This window comes from Juglans regia, chromosome 1 (assembly GCF_001411555.2).
Source record: "Juglans regia cultivar Chandler chromosome 1, Walnut 2.0, whole genome shotgun sequence".
NCBI lineage: Eukaryota > Viridiplantae > Streptophyta > Magnoliopsida > Fagales > Juglandaceae > Juglans > Juglans regia.
In genome coordinates this window covers 41879044-41899301 of record NC_049901.1, presented here as the reverse complement: position 1 = coordinate 41899301, position 20258 = coordinate 41879044, and the positions used below count along the sequence as shown (strand labels likewise).

At 39.4% G+C, this 20258-nt stretch overlaps 1 protein-coding gene across 2 annotated transcripts in view; it reads right to left on the bottom strand.

The window, feature by feature from the left end:
• LOC109007105 (translation factor GUF1 homolog, chloroplastic-like) overlaps positions 1-19844 on the bottom strand; it is a 32708-nt gene extending 12864 nt beyond the window's left edge. The window contains exons 1-8 of one of the 2 annotated variants that reach the window (XR_004801952.1): positions 19501-19844; positions 19219-19395; positions 17652-17738; positions 16179-16235; positions 15891-15956; positions 13920-13982; positions 12465-12509; positions 12264-12364 (exon numbers count right to left, since the gene is read on the bottom strand). Coding sequence is in view for 1 of the 2 variants with exons in the window: in XM_035691977.1 (XP_035547870.1) it covers positions 12264-12364; positions 12465-12509; positions 13920-13982; positions 15891-15956; positions 16179-16235; positions 17652-17738; positions 19219-19395; positions 19501-19782 (878 nt within the window). In the remaining variant the exon portion in view is untranslated. The remainder of the gene's footprint in view (positions 1-12263; positions 12365-12464; positions 12510-13919; positions 13983-15890; positions 15957-16178; positions 16236-17651; positions 17739-19218; positions 19396-19500) is intronic. The other variant, XM_035691977.1, reaches the window with a different exon arrangement.
• Positions 19845-20258: the final 414 nt, after the last annotated feature.

Sequence of the window (20258 nt, the reverse complement as noted above, 5' to 3'; positions counted from 1 at the left end):
CCAAGTGTCATGCCAAAAATAGATCTTTGCCCCATCCCCCACCTTGAATTTAGTATTCTTAACAAAGTCCCCCCATCCTAGCCGAATAGACTTCCACAAACCCACCCCAAACGTCCCTCCTACTTCATTCGTACACCAACTCCCCCACATCCTCCCATGTTTAACATCCACAATATTTTTCCAAAATGCATTACTCTCATTATGATACCTCCAAAGCCATTTCCCAAGGAGAGCTTTATTGAAAAGTCTTAAATTTCGCACTCCCAACCCTCCACAGGAAACCGGAAGACAAACCTTATTTCAACTCACTAAATGAAACTTTCTTTCCTTCCCATTACCATCCCACATGAAATTCCTATAAATCCTCTCAATTCTTTTAGCATCCCCAACTGGTAAAGGAAAGAGAGAGAGGGAATAAGTGGGGAGATTAGTCAATGTGCTCTTAATCAGGGTAACTCTTCCACCTTTAGACAAATATAATTGTTTCCAGCCAGCTAACCTCCTCCTAATCTTCTCAATCACCCCATCCCAAATAGAAACTGATTTGTAAGGAGCACCCAAAGGTAGTCCAAGGTATCTCATAGGTAACGAAGCTACCTTACAACCCAAAATATTGGCCAGATCCAGAATATTTCTGACCGTACCCACTCGAACAATTTCAGACTTGGAAAGATTAATTCTTAACCCAGAAACAGCTTCGAAACATAACAGTAAAGCTCTCAAAACACAAAGCTATCGTCTGCAAAAAGCAAATGTGATACTGAAATACTATCCCAACTCTCATCACCCACCACAAAACCCGACAGAAATCTTCCTTCAATAGCCGCTTCAAGCATATGACTCGGTGCATCCATCACTATTACAAAAAGAAAAGGAGATAAAAGGGGTCTCCTTGCCTCAAACCCCGAGAGCTGTTAAAAAAGCCAACCGGATTGCCATTCACTAATATTGAAAATCTGGCCGTTGAAATACAATGTTTAATCCATGAACACCACTTCGCCAAAACCAAATCTCCCAATAATGTAAAGAAGAAATTCCCAGTTGACATGATCAAAAGTCTTTTCCATCTCCAATTTAAACTCCAGATTTACCCATTCTTATTCTGCTTTCCAGATTGTTTGCAATTATAACCAAGTCAAGAATTTGTCTTCCCCTCACAAATGTATTCTAAGGCTGATATAATCTTGTCCATAACCACACTAATACGATTGGCTAACACCTTGGCAATGATTTTATACAACATCCCATTTACCAAGCTAATGGGGCGAAAGTCCCTCATCTCCGCTGCACCCGTCTTTTTAGGAATGAGAGCAATGAAAGTAGTATTGATACTTTTCTCAAATTTCAGGAACGAGTGAAATTCACCAAAAACTTTCATAATGTCATCCTTCACGACGTCCCAACATGCTTGGAAAAATGTCATGGAAAAACCATCCGAACCCAGAGCCTTGTCCTTAGTCATGCCTCTAACCACATCAAGAACTTCTTCTTCCTCGAAATTTCTCTCCAACCAATCTGCACTCAATTGATCAATGGGCTCAAACACCAGCCCATCTAACTTTGGTCTCCACGAGTGTTCTTCCCTAAAGAGCTTCTCATAATAACTCACAATGTGATCTTCAATCTCCCCAATATCAGAAAGAACATTCTCACCATCTTGAAGAGCTTCAATAGCATTGAATCTACAATGAGAGTTTGCCATTTTATGAAAGAATTTCGTACAATTATCACCTTCCTTCAACCAAAGGATCCAGGATTTTTGCCTCCACGAAATTTCCTCCATAAGAGAAAGCTTTTCAATTTCTGAATTCACCTCTTTTTTCTTCTCCTTCTCCTCAAAGGATCTTCCAGAATTTGCAACTGCTCCATAAGCTGTTTTCTAATTTTTCTTTTATTCACTACATTACCAAAAGTCTCCACATTCCAACTCTTCAAGTCTTGTTTCAACGCTTTGAGTTTGCCTACCAGAACAAAACTTGGAGTATCAGAAAAATTATAAGTGGCCCACCACCTCCTAACCCTTCCAACAAAGCCCTCATCCTTCAACCACATATTTTCAAATTTAAAATATCTTCTCCCACTTACAATGCCCCCACAATCCAATAAGATATGATAGTGGTCAGAAACAATTTTCTGCAACGTTTTATGCCTCACATCCGGAAATAAGACTTCCCAAGAAGTGGAAATCAAAAACCTATCCAACCGGGACCATACTCTCCCATTTGACCATGTGAATTCCCCTCCCACCATGGGTAAATCAATCAACTGTAGCTCGGAAATAAGATCTGAAAATTTAGACATAGCTTTAGTAATCTGAGAATCCCCTCCTTGCTCACAAGGAAACCAAGTAACATTGAAATCCCCACCAAAGCACCAAGGGAGATCCTACCAACTGCAAAGTCCCGCCATTTCATCCCACAAAATACTCATTCTAGAGTCCAAGTTAGGCCCATATATTCTAGCAAACGCCCATTCAATTCCATCATCCACATTCTTAAAATGACAAGCCACTAAATAATTTACCACATAGTGGTCTACTAATTCCATAGCCCTCCTATCCCACATAATAATAATACCTCCCAAGGCTCCATTAGAGACTAACTCAACCCAACCCACCCAACAACAGCTCCATAGGCTATTAACCACCAAATGGTTAACTTTCTTCAATTTAGTTTCTTGAAAACAAATAACTTCTGCCTTCCACTGACGAACCATATTTTTCACCCGGATGTGTTTCCTATAGTCATTTAGCCCCTGGACATTCCAAGAGACGATCTTGGACTTCATTGGGAACCATTGGTAGCCCTCTCCTTACCTTTATTACTAAAGACACTCCCTTCCCTGGTGTTATAGTTGATAGTACACTCCAACCTTTTCAACTCCCTCTCTTTTTTGGTAGCTGATCGCAGGTTGGCCAGCCTCATTGGCGATAAGTAGAGCTCTAAACTGTTCCTCAAAACCATCACAATAACTCCCCACACAATTCTTGATTTCTTCCACCTTCCTCAACACCCAACCAAATGATTTATTTTGCCATTCGATATTAGGATTAATAGAACACAAAGGAACAGTGTCAGGATCTTCATCTTCATCTAAAACAATCAACTCTCCCAATTCACAAGAAATAGAGCCTTCACCTCCACCAATCACCATCTGTAAATCATAGAAATTGAACTGAGTACAAGGAACCTCAGAAACAAACTTCTCGACCCCCATCAAACCCTCGCAACAAACATCTTCTTCCACACTTGCCTTTCCTGGCGGCTGGCTTTGTACCTAAGGAAGACACCTAATTCTTGTCAATCGAATAGGAACTTGACCCCATAGTGCCCCCTGAAGAGCCTCCAGTTTCTGTTACATCCTTCTGAGATACATGCTCTTCCACCATTGCCAAGATGGGTTTGGACCTAATAGTGCCGCAATACTGACCCTTAGAAGGATAGGAATCAGTTTGAGGAGTCTCCTGAGACGAACCTACCGTCATATTGCTACCGGGAGGATTGCCTTCGACCGTCAACCTCTTCTGTGTAGTAAGAGCTTTCGTCGGCGCCGCCACTTGAGTGGCATGTTCCTTAGATGGCGTCACGATATGAGAAAGCCCTTTCGCCATATTAATCGTATCAAAACTCACCGCCGAGGTACCCACATAAGGTTTGCCCATCGCCGCCGACTCTCTCTAAGAAGACGAACCAGCCGCCACAGAAATGTGCTGAAGCTTCACCTTTCTCGGGCTTGTTTTGCTCTAAAGCCCACTGTTGTTTTGGTCTTTCCGAACCACAAGCCTCTTAAGTAGGCCACTATCAGGCCCATCTCCTTTATTATTTTTAGAAACCGTAGGCCCATCCAATTCCCCCTTCTTCTCGACAAAAACTTCATTATTGTCTTTAGAAACAAAACCTAAGCCCGAAATTAGGCCAAGTCCATCATCAGCTATCTTCATCAACAAGTCCAACCTCTCCTTACACCCCCGGAGCTCTGCCTGAACGTGCCATAGTGACTCTTCAACTTCTCCTAATTTCTGCAACTTCGGGAATGCCAACCGTCGACACCAGCTACAGGAAGCTTCCTATTGATCATATCCATCGGTCTTTCTTGCTTATATATTGCAGTCATCACTACCTCGTTATGCCTAGAATGAACTTTTCCAGATGCTTTGCTAGAACTAAGAATATCATTCACTGGTACCATCAAAGCTGACAAGTAAGGGGTGTCGTGGGAAGAGGAAGCTCCTCTAAGAGGGTTAACCTTTCTCACCTATTTTCCTTTGGAAGCCTTACTATCAGCACCATTGAAGAAGACAAAAACAGAAGAACTTGAGCCGACAAGGTCTCTCACCTTCCTCACAAAACCTTCCCAACCAATACCATTTATACCTTCAGGAATTACAATGATACCCTTTCCTTTGCCCGTGCCCAGCTCAACTAGTTGCACAAACCTACCATACATGTTTTGACTAAGTTGGATTAGGAAAACTCTGTTTCCCTCCCTTTTAGTCTGATACGGAGCCCTATTACCCGAGAACTTCAAGCAATCCTCAACCACCTTGGCCAACCAAACCACCAAATCTCTACTGATGTATAGAGCCTTCGTGAACTGTCTACATGAGAGGGAGGTCCCCAAACACCTTCCTGTACAGAACAACACCACATCCAAGACCTATGTTGAGGCCATAGTTGGTGTTGGTCCAGCCATGAGAGGAGCTGCTAGTAGTTTAGATTTTGAATTGAAGGGCAATGATGGAATTTTGAAGGAGAAGGGCAGAGTGGAATGTCAGGGCAGAGATGTTTACACAAGAAGGGATGAAGGTCCTCTGATCAAAAGGAAAGTAGCTGAGAAGGTTTCCCTACTTAGAATAAAAGAGGAACTGATAGCTGAGAGGGAGAGGCTCATGAGGTTAATTGATAGTATTGAGTTGGACCTGGGCATGGATCAGGGGTCTGAATTAGTAAGTGGAGCCCCTAAGGCTTTGAGAACACAAGTGCAGATGTTGGGCCCGCAAAAGGTCACGGGAGGGTTTGGTAGACCAGACAAGAAGTGGGCTGGTCAGCATACAGGCCCAAGAAGTAGATCTGGAGATGGAGGGCCAAGCTCTCAGGCCCATCCACATACGAGATTGGGTCATCGTCCGACGCTTCTCTACCGGCGATGGACAACCAACGGACGAGACCACCACAGACTTGGTCGGCGGGGGCAGGCGAACTGGTGGATGGTCTCCCGGATGAGGGGGGGAGTGACGGCGGCGCTGCCGTCAAGCTCTAAGGAACCTGTTATGGTTCTCGAAGCAGAAAATGCCGTTGAACCTGGTTCAACAGTTATGGAATATCCACAAACCACGCCGACGGCAGAAATGATTGCTCTCTTGAGGTCAGAAATGGACTCTACTGAGGTGAGGGGTGGTGAGGTTGAAATGGAGGCAACAGGATGCACGTTGGCGTTGGTTCCATTCGAGGGTGAGACTGACAACACCCGAACGGGACCACCACAGACTGGGTCAACGGGGGCAGGCGAACTGGTGGCCGATCTCCCAGACGAGGGGGGAGTGATGGCGGCGCTGCTGTCAAGCTCTAAGGAACCTATTCTGGCTCTCAAAGCAGAAAATTCCGCCGAAGATTCACAGACCACATCGATAGTTGAAATGGCTGCCCTCTTGAGATCGGAAATGGACTTTGGTAGTGTAGGGGCAGCAGACACAGGTTCTGTGGCATATGAAGATAAGTGTTGCTGGGAAGACTCTCTCCCATTGATATCCCTGCATCCGAGTAAGAACAGCAATTCTCAGGCTTCAAACTGGGTCCTGAACAAGGCAAAGGAGATGCAATTCAGCATGGGGATTTTATGCGGTGGTTTTGAGGACCAGCTCATTGCCCTCTTTACAGCTATGGAAGCTGGAAAGAACAGTTTGGGATCACCCAAGGAGCTCGCATCAGCTAAGAAGCGAGCAAGAGAACTCCATAGACTTAACTGGACTATAAATGATGGAGCAAATGGAAATAGCTCTAACCGGGGAAGAGTGAGGGGAAGGGCAAATGATGTGGTTTTATGAAACCAAAGATTGTTTCTTGGAATGTAAGGGGGCTGAATGAGAAAGACAAACGTCTTATAGTTAGAAATCAGCTTCGTAAATGGAAGGTGGACGTTGTATGTTTACAAGAAACGAAACTTGCAGTTATTTCTCTGCGTATAATTAGAAGTTTGTGGGGTTGTAGTCAAGTGGGATGGCATTATTTACCGTCCATTGGAGCATCCAGGGGCATATTAGTAATGTGGGACAGGAGGGTGGTGGAGAAAATGGAGGATTTTTTGGGAGATTACGTGGTGGCATACTCGTTTAAGAATGTCATAGATGGGTTTCAGTGGGCGTTTGCTGGAGTCTATCGGCCTAATCTTGATCGGTCCAGAAGTTTATTATGGGATGAGTTGGCAGGTATTGGCTGCGTATGGGACCTACCTTGGTGTATCAGTGGTGATTTCAATGTCACTCGCTTTCCGAGTGAGAGATTGGGTGGTTCGGGTTTCAACCCATCTATGGTAGAATTCTCTAACTTCATCTCTGAGCAAAATTTACAGGATCTTCCTCTTGCAGGTGGCTCTTTCACTTGGTCTAGCAATCGAAATCTTCCATCTTGGTCTAGCAATAGAGATCTTCCATCTTGGTCTAGGCTAGACAGATTTCTTATCTCACCGGATTGGGAGGCTCATTACCCAGACCTTATTCATAAGAGATTACCCAGGCTATGTTCGGACCACTTTCCCATCCTTTTGAACTGTGGAGGCATTAGAAGAGGTCCAAGATACTTCAAATTTGAGAACATGTGGTTGAAGTCTGATGGTTTCCTGGACAAAATATGTCAATGGTGGTCATCTTATCAGTTTCATGGCAATCCTAGTTATATTCTGGCCTGTAAATTAAAGTCTTTAAAAAAGGATTTAAAGGAGTGGAATGCACAAGAGTTTGGTAATGTGGGAAGTCAAAAAATTGTTCTCTTGGAGGAGCTTAAGGGCTTGGAGGGTGTGGAAGAGGAGCGGGTACTACTTGAAACCAAGCGGGCGCGCAAAACTCAAGTAACTGCGGACATTGAACGGATCTCTCTTTTGGAAGAAATATCTTGGCGACAAAAATCACGTGCTTTATGGTTGAAGGGGATAGATGTACCAAGTTTTTCCACCAGGTGGCCAATTCGCATGGGCGGAACAATACTATAGAAACTCTGATGATAGACGGGGTGGCCTCATCCAACCAAACCGAGATCTCAGATTACATTGTCAATTACTATGATAAGTTGTTTTCAGAACAGTTTTCCTGGAGGCCGAGACTTGATGGGCTGGCTTTTGATGTTCTTGATCCGCAGGCGTTGGAACAACTTGAAAGGCCGTTTGAGGAGGTAGAGGTCAGATTGGTAGTTAAAGGTATGGCGGGCGACAAAGCCCCAGGTCCTGATGGTTTTACCATGGCCTTTTTTCAAACTTGTTGGGATATACTTTGGCTTGGTTTGGAACTTAAAATCATCTCAACTCATCATTACAACTTTTTCAAATCCCAATACAAAATATAATAAACAATTCAACTTTTTTAAATTTTAAAATAATAATAATAATAAACAATAATATTCTAATAATATTTTATCATCTCAACTCAACTCAGTTCAATATCCAAACGCATATCATGGGAGTTTTCCTGAAATTTCATGGAAGTGGACGGCTCGAGAAAAGTCTCAATGCAACCTTTTTAGCACTCATCCCTAAAAAAACCGGTGTAGTAGAGGTGAAAGATTTTGGTCTCATTAGCCTGGTGGGTGGGTTTTATAAAATCTTATCCAAAATATTGGCAAACAGGTTGAGCAAAGTAATGGAAAGTTTGATCTCAAAGCCTCAAAATGCATTTGTTAAGGGCAGGCAAATCCTAGATTCAGTACTTATTGCCAATGAATGCCTGGATAGTCGTATTAAGTCGGGAGAGACAGGAGAGACAGGAGAGACAGGACTTGTTTGCAAGTTGGACATGGAGAAAGCTTATGATCACGTCAATTGGAGATTCTTACTTTATATACTTGAGAGATGTGGCTTTGGCATCAAATGGCGCACTTGGATCCATTACTGTATCTCTACGACTTGTTTTTCTGTATTGGTGAATGGCACGTCAAAAGGCTTTTTCAAAAGCTCCCGAGGATTGCGACAAGGGGACCCCCTTTCTCCACTCCTCTTTGTTTTCGTGATGGAAGCTTTTAGTAAGATGATTCCAGGGGTAGTGGCGGGTGGTTTCTTATCAAGATTCTCAGTTGGGGAGGCAGCCTCAGGTTCGATCAACATTTCACATCTTTTGTTTGCTGATGATACTCTAATCTTTTGTGATGCCAAACAAGAGCAAATCCGAGCGTTGAGGGCTTTTTTATTATGCTTCGAGGCCGTGTTAGGGTTGAAGGTGAATTTGGCCAAATCTGAGATAGTGCCAATGGGGCTTGTACCAAATGTGGAGAGTTTGGCATCCATCTTGGATTGCAAGATATCTCAGCTGCCCATGAAATATCTTGGTCTTCCGTTGGGTGCGGCTTTTAAATCAAAATTCATGTGGGATGATGTGCTCGAAAAAATGAAAAGGAAATTAGCCGGTTGGAAGCGGATGTACCTATCCAAAGGGGGCCGGGTGACTCTCATCAAGAGCACTCTATCCAACTTACCAACGTACTTTCTCTCATTATTCCCACTTCTCGCCAAAGTGGCTCATCGCATGAAGAAACTTCAACGTGATTTCCTTTGGGGAGGGATAAAGGATGAGTTTAAATTCCACTTGATGAAATGGGCCACAATTTGTTCTCCCATCAAAGAAGGCGGCTTGGGTATTCGGAATTTGAAATATTTTAATAACGCTTTGCTAGGCAAGTGGTCATGGAGATTTCACAATGAACGGGAGGCCTTGTGACGAAATGTCATTGCTTTGAGGCATGGAGAATCATGGGGAGGTTGGTGTTCCAATGAGGTGAGTGGGCCTCATGGAGTTGGGCTATGGAAACATATTAGAAGAGGTCGGGACACATATGCAGCACATACTTGTTTCAAAGTTGGAAATGGAGTGAAGGTAAAATTTTGGCATGATTTATGGTGTGGTGATCGGGCACTCAAGGAAGTTTTTCCTCAAGTTTATGGCTTAGCAAGAAGAAAAGAGGTATCAATAGCGGATTTAGTTCTCATCTCCAATGGTCTTCCACAATGGAACATTACTTTCCTTAGAGATGCACAAGACTGGAAAATGGATGAATTTTCGGTGTTCTTTGACCAGGTTTACTCCACTCATGTGTTAGGGGAAGGCGAAGACAAGATTTATTGGCGCCCTTCCAAGAAGGGAGTTTTCACAGTCCGTTCTTTCTACCATTCTTTGACCATGCACACCTCAGCCCAGTCCTTCCCATGGAAGAGCATATGGAGGACAAGGGCACCTCTAAAGGCAGCCTTTTTTGTTTGGACAGCTTCTTTGGAGAAGATTCTTACTATAGACAATCTGAGGAAACGTGGAATCATAGTTATGGACTGGTGTTATATGTGCAAAAAGTGGGGCGAGTCCATTGATCATCTCTTACTACATTGTGAGATTGCCAGAATCTTGTGGAACGAAGTTTTTGCTCGATTGGGTTTAGCTTGGGTGATGCCGGAAGGGGTATGTGACTTTCTAGCCTCGTGGAGAGGTATTCGGGGCAACTCTCAAATTGCATCCATATGGAAAATGCTACCTATATGTCTATGGTGGTGCATTTGGAGGAAGAGGAATGCAAGAAGTTTTGAAGATCAAGAGCGATCGATGGAAGAGCTTAGAAATTTGTTTTTCAATACCTTGCTTCATTGGTCGATTGTAATTGATTTCCATGGCATGTCTTTTCATGAATTCCTCGTATCTCTAAACTAGCACGCACAGGCGTTGCTCTTGTATATGTCCCGTATACTTGGGCTTTTTGCCTCCTTTTGATCAATAAAATTTTGTTTACCGATCAAAAAAAAAAATTATCGGTCAAAAAAAAACTATGCAAAATAGATTCCCTCCCCCCCTTTCTTTTGACCACGAACAGCTTAGCTTCAATCCAAACACTACACTCCATCAACCCCTTACGCCAAAAACTTAAGAGAAGAAAAGAGCAAAAACTAAAACTAAAAGAAGAATGGACCAAGAATGAGAAAACGAAAAGGAATCATCCATGAAATGAAAAGATAAAAATTAGAAGAGAGATTAAAGGATTATCCCCAATGAGAAACGCCAGGAATGGGAAGACAAAAAGTCATATGAGAGAGAGAGAGAGAGAGAGAGAGAGAGAGAGAGAGAGAGAACTCCAGTCCAATTATAAAATAAGTTTCTTACTATTATAGGTATGTCTACCTCTATATGATTCTCCGTTGTGAAAGATCAAACACTTTTATTTCCCTTTAGCTTTTCCTATCCCCCCAGCCCACAGATACTCTATTTCTTAGCTCTTACATTTGTAGAGTGTGACTATGGAAGGGCAAGCAATATAGGACGGAAATGCTTAATAGCTAGGAGGATGCATCAGATACTCTCTTCAAAATATGTTTAATAAGAGAATCTTGTGGGAATCTAAAAATGTTAGATGTGTTATAAGTAAAGTATATTATCATCATATAGCCTGTACAGCTTTGGTGATATCAATATTTTTCCAAAGAAGGTAATATCCACGAGACTATTTAATAAACTTTCTATGTGGCGATGGTAGTAAACTTAAAAATACACCATATAAAATGAGCAAATGCCTTAGATATTTATTTCTCTTTAATTCTAAACTAGCATGCTCAGGCAACGCTCTTGTATATGTCCCGCATACCTAAGCTTTTGCCTATTCTTATGATCAATAAAATTTTGTTTACTAATAAATAAATAAAAAAAAGTTCTCTTTAATTGAGCTCTTTTGGGTAAATGGTAATGGTGCTATACCCAAGAAAGAGTAATCCTTTGGAGATTAATAGTGGACACGAAGAATGGGAGTTTAGGTGGTTGTTGGTGTTCTCGTGAAGTTAGTGGGCCTTACAAGGTTGATCTCTAGAAACAAAACATCAATTGGGAATGGGGGGACTTTTCCCATTTCTCTAGTTGAGTTATGGGTCCAAGATACGCTTTTGGCCTGACATGGGGTGTGGTGAGAAAAATATGAAAGATGTCTTCCCAAAGTTATTCAGAACTGCTTGCTCCAAGGATGCTTATGTGGTGGAAAACTACCAACTATTTTGTAAATATCTTTGGTGGTGTGTTGGTTTTGTCAATGAGGTAAGTGATTGGGAGGTGGATCTCTTCTCATCTTTCTTAAACCGGTTTTATTCGGGGCAAGGGGAACGTACTGATGATCATAAAATGGTTTGGAGCCCCTTCAGGAAAGGAGTGTTCAAAGTAAGCCATTTTACAATGTGTTGGGTGCCCATGCTAGGGACTCCTCCCATTATTTCTCCACCTGAAGTAGACTTTTAACTTGGACATTGAATTTAGGGAAGATTCTTACCCTAGACTGCAGGAGGAAACAGGACATCATTGTGAGTAACAAATTTTGTTTGTGGAAGAAAAACAAGGAATTTAAGGATCACCTTCTATTGCATTCTGAGGTCGCTAACGGCATATAGTATATGGTTTTTAGCCTATTTGGAATTGATTGAGTTATGCCTGCTCAAGTGGTGGATCTTCTAGCACATTGAAAAGAACAATTTGGTAGCCATCAATGCGCTTTATTTGGAGGATTGCTTATTGTGGAGTATTTGGCATGGCAGAAATGGGTGTAGTTTTGAAGAGTGGGAAAAGCCAGTGTTAAGCTTAGGTCATCTTTCCATAACACCCATTTTTCAATGGATAAAGGTCCAAAATAGGGAAGCTTTTTCTGCTTCTTCTTTTCAAGATTTACTAGCACTTTTGTTAGTTTGGTGGATGGATCTATTCTATACTTTCCATGTACTGGGGTAACACTCTTTTTTCGTCTAAATAAAATGTTTGTCTCATAGAAAAAATCGTAATAATATCAAACATGTTATGTTCGAAAACTTACAGAATCGTAAACTTATTCTAGCAGGTATGATTAAAATTTACAAGCTATGCCCACGTATCAACATTGTATGAAATTGATTATAACAATTGAATAGCGAAAAAAAAAAAATCCACTAGGAAAATTCAGGATTGCACAAAATGTAGACAAATATTAATATGGTGATAAGAAAATGACAACAAGAGCATAATGAAACGTGGACTTGATTTCTTTTGAAAAGATGCCAGTGATTCAAATATGTACCTATCAAATATTAAAGCCCTCAATGGCCTTTCAGCAGTATTCTTGGGCGGGGGTATCCGTTCAACAATCGCATTGAGAATTTCAGTTATACCTATTCCCTCCTAAGAAAGAAAAGGGAGGTGAATGCTAAAGTTTATCTATGAGGTACAGACTTATACCACGTCTTCACAAAATAGATAAAATGACTAAAAGACAACTAACCTTAGCAGAGCAGAGTATGGCACTGCTACAATCTAGCCCAACAACCTACATTAAAAATGTTTGAAGCCAATAAGGGAATTGACCTAACAGAAACCTTGTCTTACTACTTGTACTTGGCATCACGGTAACTTGGAAAAAGAGAATAATATACAAGCATTAGAAAAGTAAGAAAATGTAGAAATGTACAATATGAAAGTATCAAACTGCATTTAGTATTAAAAAAATTTTATAAGTGCCTTCTAGAGAAGATTGTTTTATTTTAACAACTAAAATCATTGAGAAAAGGGAACTAATTTGTACTGAACCAATAAAATCCCTTTAAAAAATCAGAAAAAAGTGGAAGAACTAGACTCCTCTCAAAGCTAAGAAATGAAAAAATTGTAGAAGAGATATTCAAATCAAGCATTCTGATCACACCAAATAAATTTGGAAAAATTCCATAGTGAAGCCCTCAGTTGAATATGCTCTAATTGCCATTCATTTCCCTAATTCCGCCAACACGTCCTCCTCAAAAGACCTCAATCGAATATGTTAGATTGATCTCGTGATGTGTATATATTAGAGTTCTCTTAGGAGTCAAGTTCTTTTGTTTGATTTAACATTTTATTTAGGCAGTGCTTAGATTTTGTGGTAAATTAGCATATCACAAATACTAGTTTTAAATGAGTTTCATGCTTTTCAAAGAGTTCTGAGATGCCTACACATAGACATCCTTTGCATAAAATAATATCAGAACCAGGGACATGCATAAAAATATAAATATTTTGCTGAGACCCTGCATTATCTCTCTTTGTTGTCATCTTTGTTTCTCTCCCTTTTATCTCTTCTCTATCTTTCCGTCACCTTCTCTCCTTTTGCATATCTCTCGTCTGTTCTCCTATATCTCCCACTCCATATATAATGTTCTAGACTCTATTCTCCTGTCACAAAACAATTCTGCTTCTTCCTATCTCTTCTGCCTTCTTCACTCTGTATGGATTCTCCAAACATCTGTATTTCTCACTCCTTGAGCCATAGTGCTCTAGAGTTTTGCCTCCATTCGCCTCTGTTGAGGTTACATGCCAAGCTGATTCTCTGTCTCACTAGCTACTCACAGTGATCGTCTTCTCTGTGTTGACGATATCATTATGACTATGTCTTCCTTGCCCTTATTTAACTCTATGGTTGATCATCTCTCTTCTCATTTTGCATAAGTTTAATGTCATATGCATTGGTGTTAAAAAACAACAAACGGTGGTGAAAATTGGGCTTGGCTCCTATTTGGCCTATGTCCCGCTCAAGAAGGCAATCTAGGTAGGTTGGGGAGTAATTAACAAAGCAAGTTAAAGATATTGGACCGAAAAGATATAAATTATCTCTTCCAGAATCGCGGCCATCCAGTAAAACTAAATTACAAGCACGAATACATGACACACATCCATTTGATATAGAATCTTTTAAATCGTGGGTACCTACCTCTTCAATCTCCTGGACAACACGATCTGGTTCAGCACCTGGAAGATCTATTTTGTTCAGGACCTGTAACAGAATGTTCTTTGTCAATGAAAATATATTTGCGTAACCATAATTTAGCCGGTCTATGCACTGACAGTATGAACTGAAAGCAAACATCAAAGAGTGAGGAAAGACAAGTAAGATCAAGATCTTTGTGAGTTTTTTTTTTTTTGATAAGTAATAAGTTATTTTATCTTTGTGAGTTATACCAACTTTATTTGAAGTCATGTACAAGTACTTGAACGAGATGTGATTTAAGGCCTTGTTTAGCAACAGAGGTGAGAGGATCTCAAGATTTCTCACAATTTCCTTCCCAAACATCACTCAAACACAAAACTCTTTTCAATTTCAAATCTTCAACTTTTTCATCTAATCATTACCTACTCATTATCCAAACACAAAACCCTATACAACTTTCCCAAACTTCCCAAAAAAAACACACAAAACAATACAAATTTTTCAAATTTCAAAACAAAAATTATATTAAAAACACAATAAAACATCTTAACTCAAACAATTTACTACTATTCACAAACCATTTCACTACTATTCATAGAATTTTCACAATTTCTCATCTCATCTCATTACCCAAGCAAGCCCTAAAGCTTCCATGGCAGGTTAATGAGTTCGACTACACCCGACATTCTCTGTGAGTGATCTCAGTACATTTGACATGCAAGAGCCACAATAAAAATAAAAAAAGTGGATGAAGTTTTGATGTCCATATAAACAGGCATCACAATGTTTATCTAGACATTCTCAACTAATAGTCTCAAACACAATGATATTAATGGCTGCAAAAACCATTTTAGAATATCGATCGATTTGGTCAACAACTATATGCATAAGAGCCATATGCCTAGCCATAATTGTTACAGGCTAACAAAGAGCATAACAACTCAATTTAAAGTTTGTTTCTCAACCAGTACTTGATGCAGATTGCATATCAAAATATTACATATCTTTCTGTGAATATTGCAAACCAAAATAAAAGCTGGATGAGCCCGTTCAGAGTCCGGGGCTATCTCGCATTTGTTGATATTCATATAGAGGGAGGTCAATTTTGAAAGGGAAAAGAACAAGAAACCAATTCCAGATTTCATTCAATTGACTCCTTGAGGTAAGAACCCATCCTCAACCTTTTAATCTCTAAGAATACAATTTGAGGGTTTTGAACACATAGGGTACTTTTATGCCAAATAATTGGCCGTACAGTTGTGTTGTGATGATGATTGGGCATTCGGGTTATAAACTTGCTTTTAAAGCACCAACAAACATACTTTGTGGGCATTTCAAGTAAGTATATAGGCCTAAAATTGATTCTTGGGTTTTAATTTTGATATATAATTAAAACTTGACATCTGATTTCCCTTCAAGTCCAATGTCTGCAGCAAAGAAACAGTATGGTCTACTCTTCATAGTTGTACCCAAGCTTTGTGCCCTCATGAATCCTGTAGCTTCTTTGGACAACCATTGCCTTCTTGTCCTCTAGCATATATCTTCTAAAGAATATCAAACTAAAAGTGCATGTCAAGCCAGTAAGAATGATATATTCAGGAAAAGTGGTCAATACACATTCATTTTTCCAACTATTTATGAATTGCCCACGATTAAAGCAACTATGTTTCGCTAATGTGAAAAAATTTGGGGATGAAATGATTTTTTTTTTGTAAGTAAAATAAAATTTTATTGAAACGAGTAAATAGCATAGCCCAAGTACACAGGAAGTATAAAACAAAGAACACTTAGTTACAAGTTAGGAGCTAGAAAATGATACAAAAAAGTCATGTAAGCAGGCTCTGTTAAAAACACTGGCAGAAGCCCAAAAAACTAAAGTATAAAAAAGAAATTTCTAAGCTCATCCAGAATGAACCAAAAGAAAAATGAGAAGGCAGTAGTAAAGAGTAATAACAAGTGCAACAGACAACTTACAGGGATGATTTCTAGGTTGTTTTCCAAGGCCAAGTAAACATTGGCTAGCGTCTGTGCTTCAACTCCCTACAAAAAACAAACAGTGAATAGTGCTTCCAGAGAAGGATGTAGTAACAATTGGATTTTGAGAAAAAATAAGGACTACTTTCAAGTTTCATTGTGTGACATTAAAAGTTATAAAAATCGACGTACATCCACATTAGAAAAACAATAATGTAAAACGAACATGGAAGAATTTTAAATTCCATGAAGGGCTAAGTTAAAACAAATGAATGGATAAAGACTCACCTGAGAAGCATCTACAACAAGGAGAGCTCCCTCACATGCAGCAAGAGATCGAGAAACCTAGATAAGATGAATGAGGTAAGGAATAAATCCAGATAACATACATAAAACATGCGCATCACCCCCCCCCCAACACACACACACACACACACATGTACGTGAGATAGGCAGAGAGAGAGAGAGACAGAGACAGAGAGTCAAGTTTCCATACTTTTTGTTTTGTTTCTCCCTAAACACCAAATTTGGCTTATATTATAATCTTATATAAAACTTAAAAAAATAAAATAAGTTCATGGGGTGAAAGAATGGTAGTAGTTGTAGAGAGGTATTCTCTAAGTATATCAAGTTTGATATTAACGAGCAATAGTCAAATTCATTTTGTTAATGAATTGTGGTGCAGGGAGACTCCTTCAAAACTTTTGTTTCTTCAACTTTCCATGTTGAGCAAGTCGTCCTCCTCTTCAATTGTTGTCTTCTGGAAGAATACATTGTGTTGGAGAGGAAAAGTGGAAGGATGTTATTGAAAAGTAGAAAGTTTGAGTTAAATCATGCAACAAGATTTTGGGACAGGATTTTACGCCTTTTCTCTCTCTCTCTTTTTTTTTTTTTTTTTTTTTGAGAAGGCATTTTGTTGGTGAAAACCAACATAAAAGCCTTTCTTTTTTTGTTTCCTTTTTTTTTTGGCTTGGTTAGTGGGTAAAGCAAAAGCAGGAGATATTAAAATTCAGTGTTTTATAGCAAACTAGATAGGTTTTATCTCTTGTATTCTTCCTTGTGTACTTGGGCTTAGCCTATTCTTATTAATACTACCGTTTACTTATCAAAAAAAAATTCAGTGTTGTAAATGCAAACTCAATGGTGAGACCATGAGACCAAGACATCTTTCACTTAATTATCAATTGCAAGTAAAGTTTCAGCACTTGATTTCTCTCCATTCAGAATAAGATGGATCATGACTCAGGTGATTTGAGGTACTGTTGATCCACTGGAAGAATGCAGATAGAAATCAGATTAAAGCGACATGTAATGTTGTTCTTTGTGTCTTATGCAGGGCATTTGAAACGTACATGCTATGAGATTCTTGTAATATAAATTCTATTAATTAAAAAATTTAGTCCCTCACATGGGTCAGTCTATAAGGTGAAACAAATCCCTCAAGAATTGTGGTGAATCTGAACTACTCCACATATCATCACAAATACCAAAAACTTTTTAATTCAATTTTAATTCTTGAGATTATAAGTGACGATCGGTATCTGCAATAGTTTCTATTTGAAAAAGATTATAAGCATCCACATACCAAATAGCTTTGTTTCACAGTTAATTGGTTTCTCATGTAAATTGGGTAAAGATGACAAACTATACATAACAATCCTGAACCAGAAGTGGTAAATCACTCCATAGGTATCATTGCAATATTAAAAGCACATGTAAAAGCCCCATATATTGACTTACTGATATGCCACATTCACATACCTCATAGGAGAAGTCAACATGCCCTGGAGTGTCAATTAGATTCAAGCAATATGCTTCATTTTTAAACATATAACGCATTCGAGCTGCCTGCCACAGAGAAAAGCAAATTAAATCAGTTTCCAGAATGTTAAAGATATATCGAGTAACCAAAATATATAACAAAACCCTAAAGACATCAATCTCAGATAAATTTGCTGATCACAAACCACAGAGGGTTAAGGACATGGGTGATTGATGTGTCTCAACACTTCACACAGATGTATTTTCCAAATTAATAGGATCACAGAATAGTAGGCATTATCCATCCAAAACCAGTCAGGAGGATCATACCTATCATGTCGGTTGCTGCTGCATAATAATGTGAGGGAAACAAGCAATTAAATCCTAGGATCCAATTAGGAAAGTACAGAGAGTGCTCCCTATTGGACTTGATTGCATGGTTCCATCACATTTTAGAGAGAGAGGAGCAACTGGTTACTACTAATTCATACTAGCAATGACTACTTTCGGCAGAGCCCGGGGGGACTACATAATCAAACCTTTTCATTGGAAGCAGCCTAAAATGTAGCAAACTGCTAACTTATAAGTTGAGGGTGCAATAGCAATGAATCGCTTAGTTGCAAAGAAAATCACCAGACCCAGGAACTGAGGAAAGGGTACTTAGTGGTTGCAAAAGGATCGAGGATACTATTCAGGAAAGGGTTATATTTTTCTTTTGTGCATTACTTTATGTGTTTTCGACGGAAGATGGAGCTATTTGTTTTATTTTAGTCTGCAGTTATTTCTGCTAGTTTTGGATCATGTACAATATAGTCTTCTGCACTTTATATTTGCTCGAATGAAAAGCTGACTCATCCAAACAAAAATCATATAATACCACAAAAGCATCAGAAAATCAAGATAACACCATCAGGTTTGCCACCAACATTGTATCTTTCCAACGAAAAAGATGGGGTAGTGATTGACCTAATGGAGGAAGTGCCTAGTGCCAATGGATGCACGACACAAGAAATATGTATGGTAGAAAAGGGAATGTACAATATTCCCATCTGTATCAACTGAAAGCCCAGAAGCAGTTAATTCACTGCAAGGCACTGAAGATGCTACTGGTATTTCCTTTCCAAGGACGAACAACTAGGCTATAGTTACAAAGACAAAAACCAAGTTCTCATAGGATTATGCTTCTCCTCCATTGCTCCAATCTAAATGCCTGAAGTTTGATTAAAAAACTTCGCATATCTTTGTTAAGGACTCCATTAGGAGAGTGTAGAAAGAACAACTGGTATCATATCTATCCGCCTCGGTATGTGGTTCAGATTACGATTTATCTTAGTCAAATTGCACAGAGAACCAAGACAAATAAAAGATAAACCACTTGTTAACAACAAATATAATAACAAGTTCTGCTTAAGCGCGAGTTGGCAAAGAAAACCCTCATGTTACAACTTTCCCATGTGCCATCAGGACGTTGACAATGATGGGAACGAGATAATATGTAAACACTACACATACGTACATACATATATACATACATAGATGCATAATATATATATATATATATCAAAACCTGTAGTTTGATAGTGATGCCTCTCTCTCTCTCCAAATCCATGTTGTCAAGGTACTGTTCTTTCATCTCTCGCTTCTGCACAGTCCCCGTCATTTCGAGCAGTTTATCCGCCAAAGTTGATTTCCCATGATCAATATGTGCAATAATGCAGAAATTCCTGACATTGGACACAGGGACCTGCAGTTTTAAACCAAAAAAGAACAAAAAAAATAGGATGCTGAGAAAAAACTCCGACGCGAGTAAAAATTATAAGGAAGTTGGTGTTGATTTTGGGCAAGTGACCTTGAGAAGGCGATCCCGGCCTACTCCAACAGAGAAATCGAGGTCGGAGAGGCCCGTGGACCGGCAAAGGACTCGGGACCTCGTCGCCCGGGAGTGAGGCAGTCTAGTGGGGAGAGAAAGTGGAAGCGCAGACGAGTCCAACGACCTTCTTCTCCTTCTTCCTCCTCCTCTTCTGCTAAAGCTGAAGGTTTGGCAGCAATGGTGTCGCTGCCGTTGTTGCTGGTGATCTTGAACGTTGTTAATGGATAAGAGGAGCGCTCGAGAAGAGAGGCCTGCGGCCATTACACACGAGTTATGAAATTGGAGCAGCCTGAGCCCGCCTTGCTACCATTCACACATCTCTCTTCTATATAATATTTGGCAATCTTTAGTATGTTCTCAGCCACATGTAAACACAGGTTACTTTAGGCATTTGGAAAACAATTATAAATATCATTTCTTGTTTGCAAAACTTCTTTTCACAAAAACAGCATGTTTTTTTTTAAGTTTTAAGAGAGTGTTTGTATGTTGATAATATTTCGGAATATTTGTAAATAATAGTAAAATAATTTAAGTTAAGATATTATCTTGAGTTTTAAGAAACAATAAATAAAAAATTGAATAAAAATATTATAAAATTAAAAAATTATTTGAATATTATTTTTTAATATTATTTTTATTTTAAAATTTGAAGAAGTTGTATTATTTTTTATATTTTATTTTTAAATTTTAAAAAATTATAATGATTAGATAATTATTATATGAAAAAGTTAAGATTC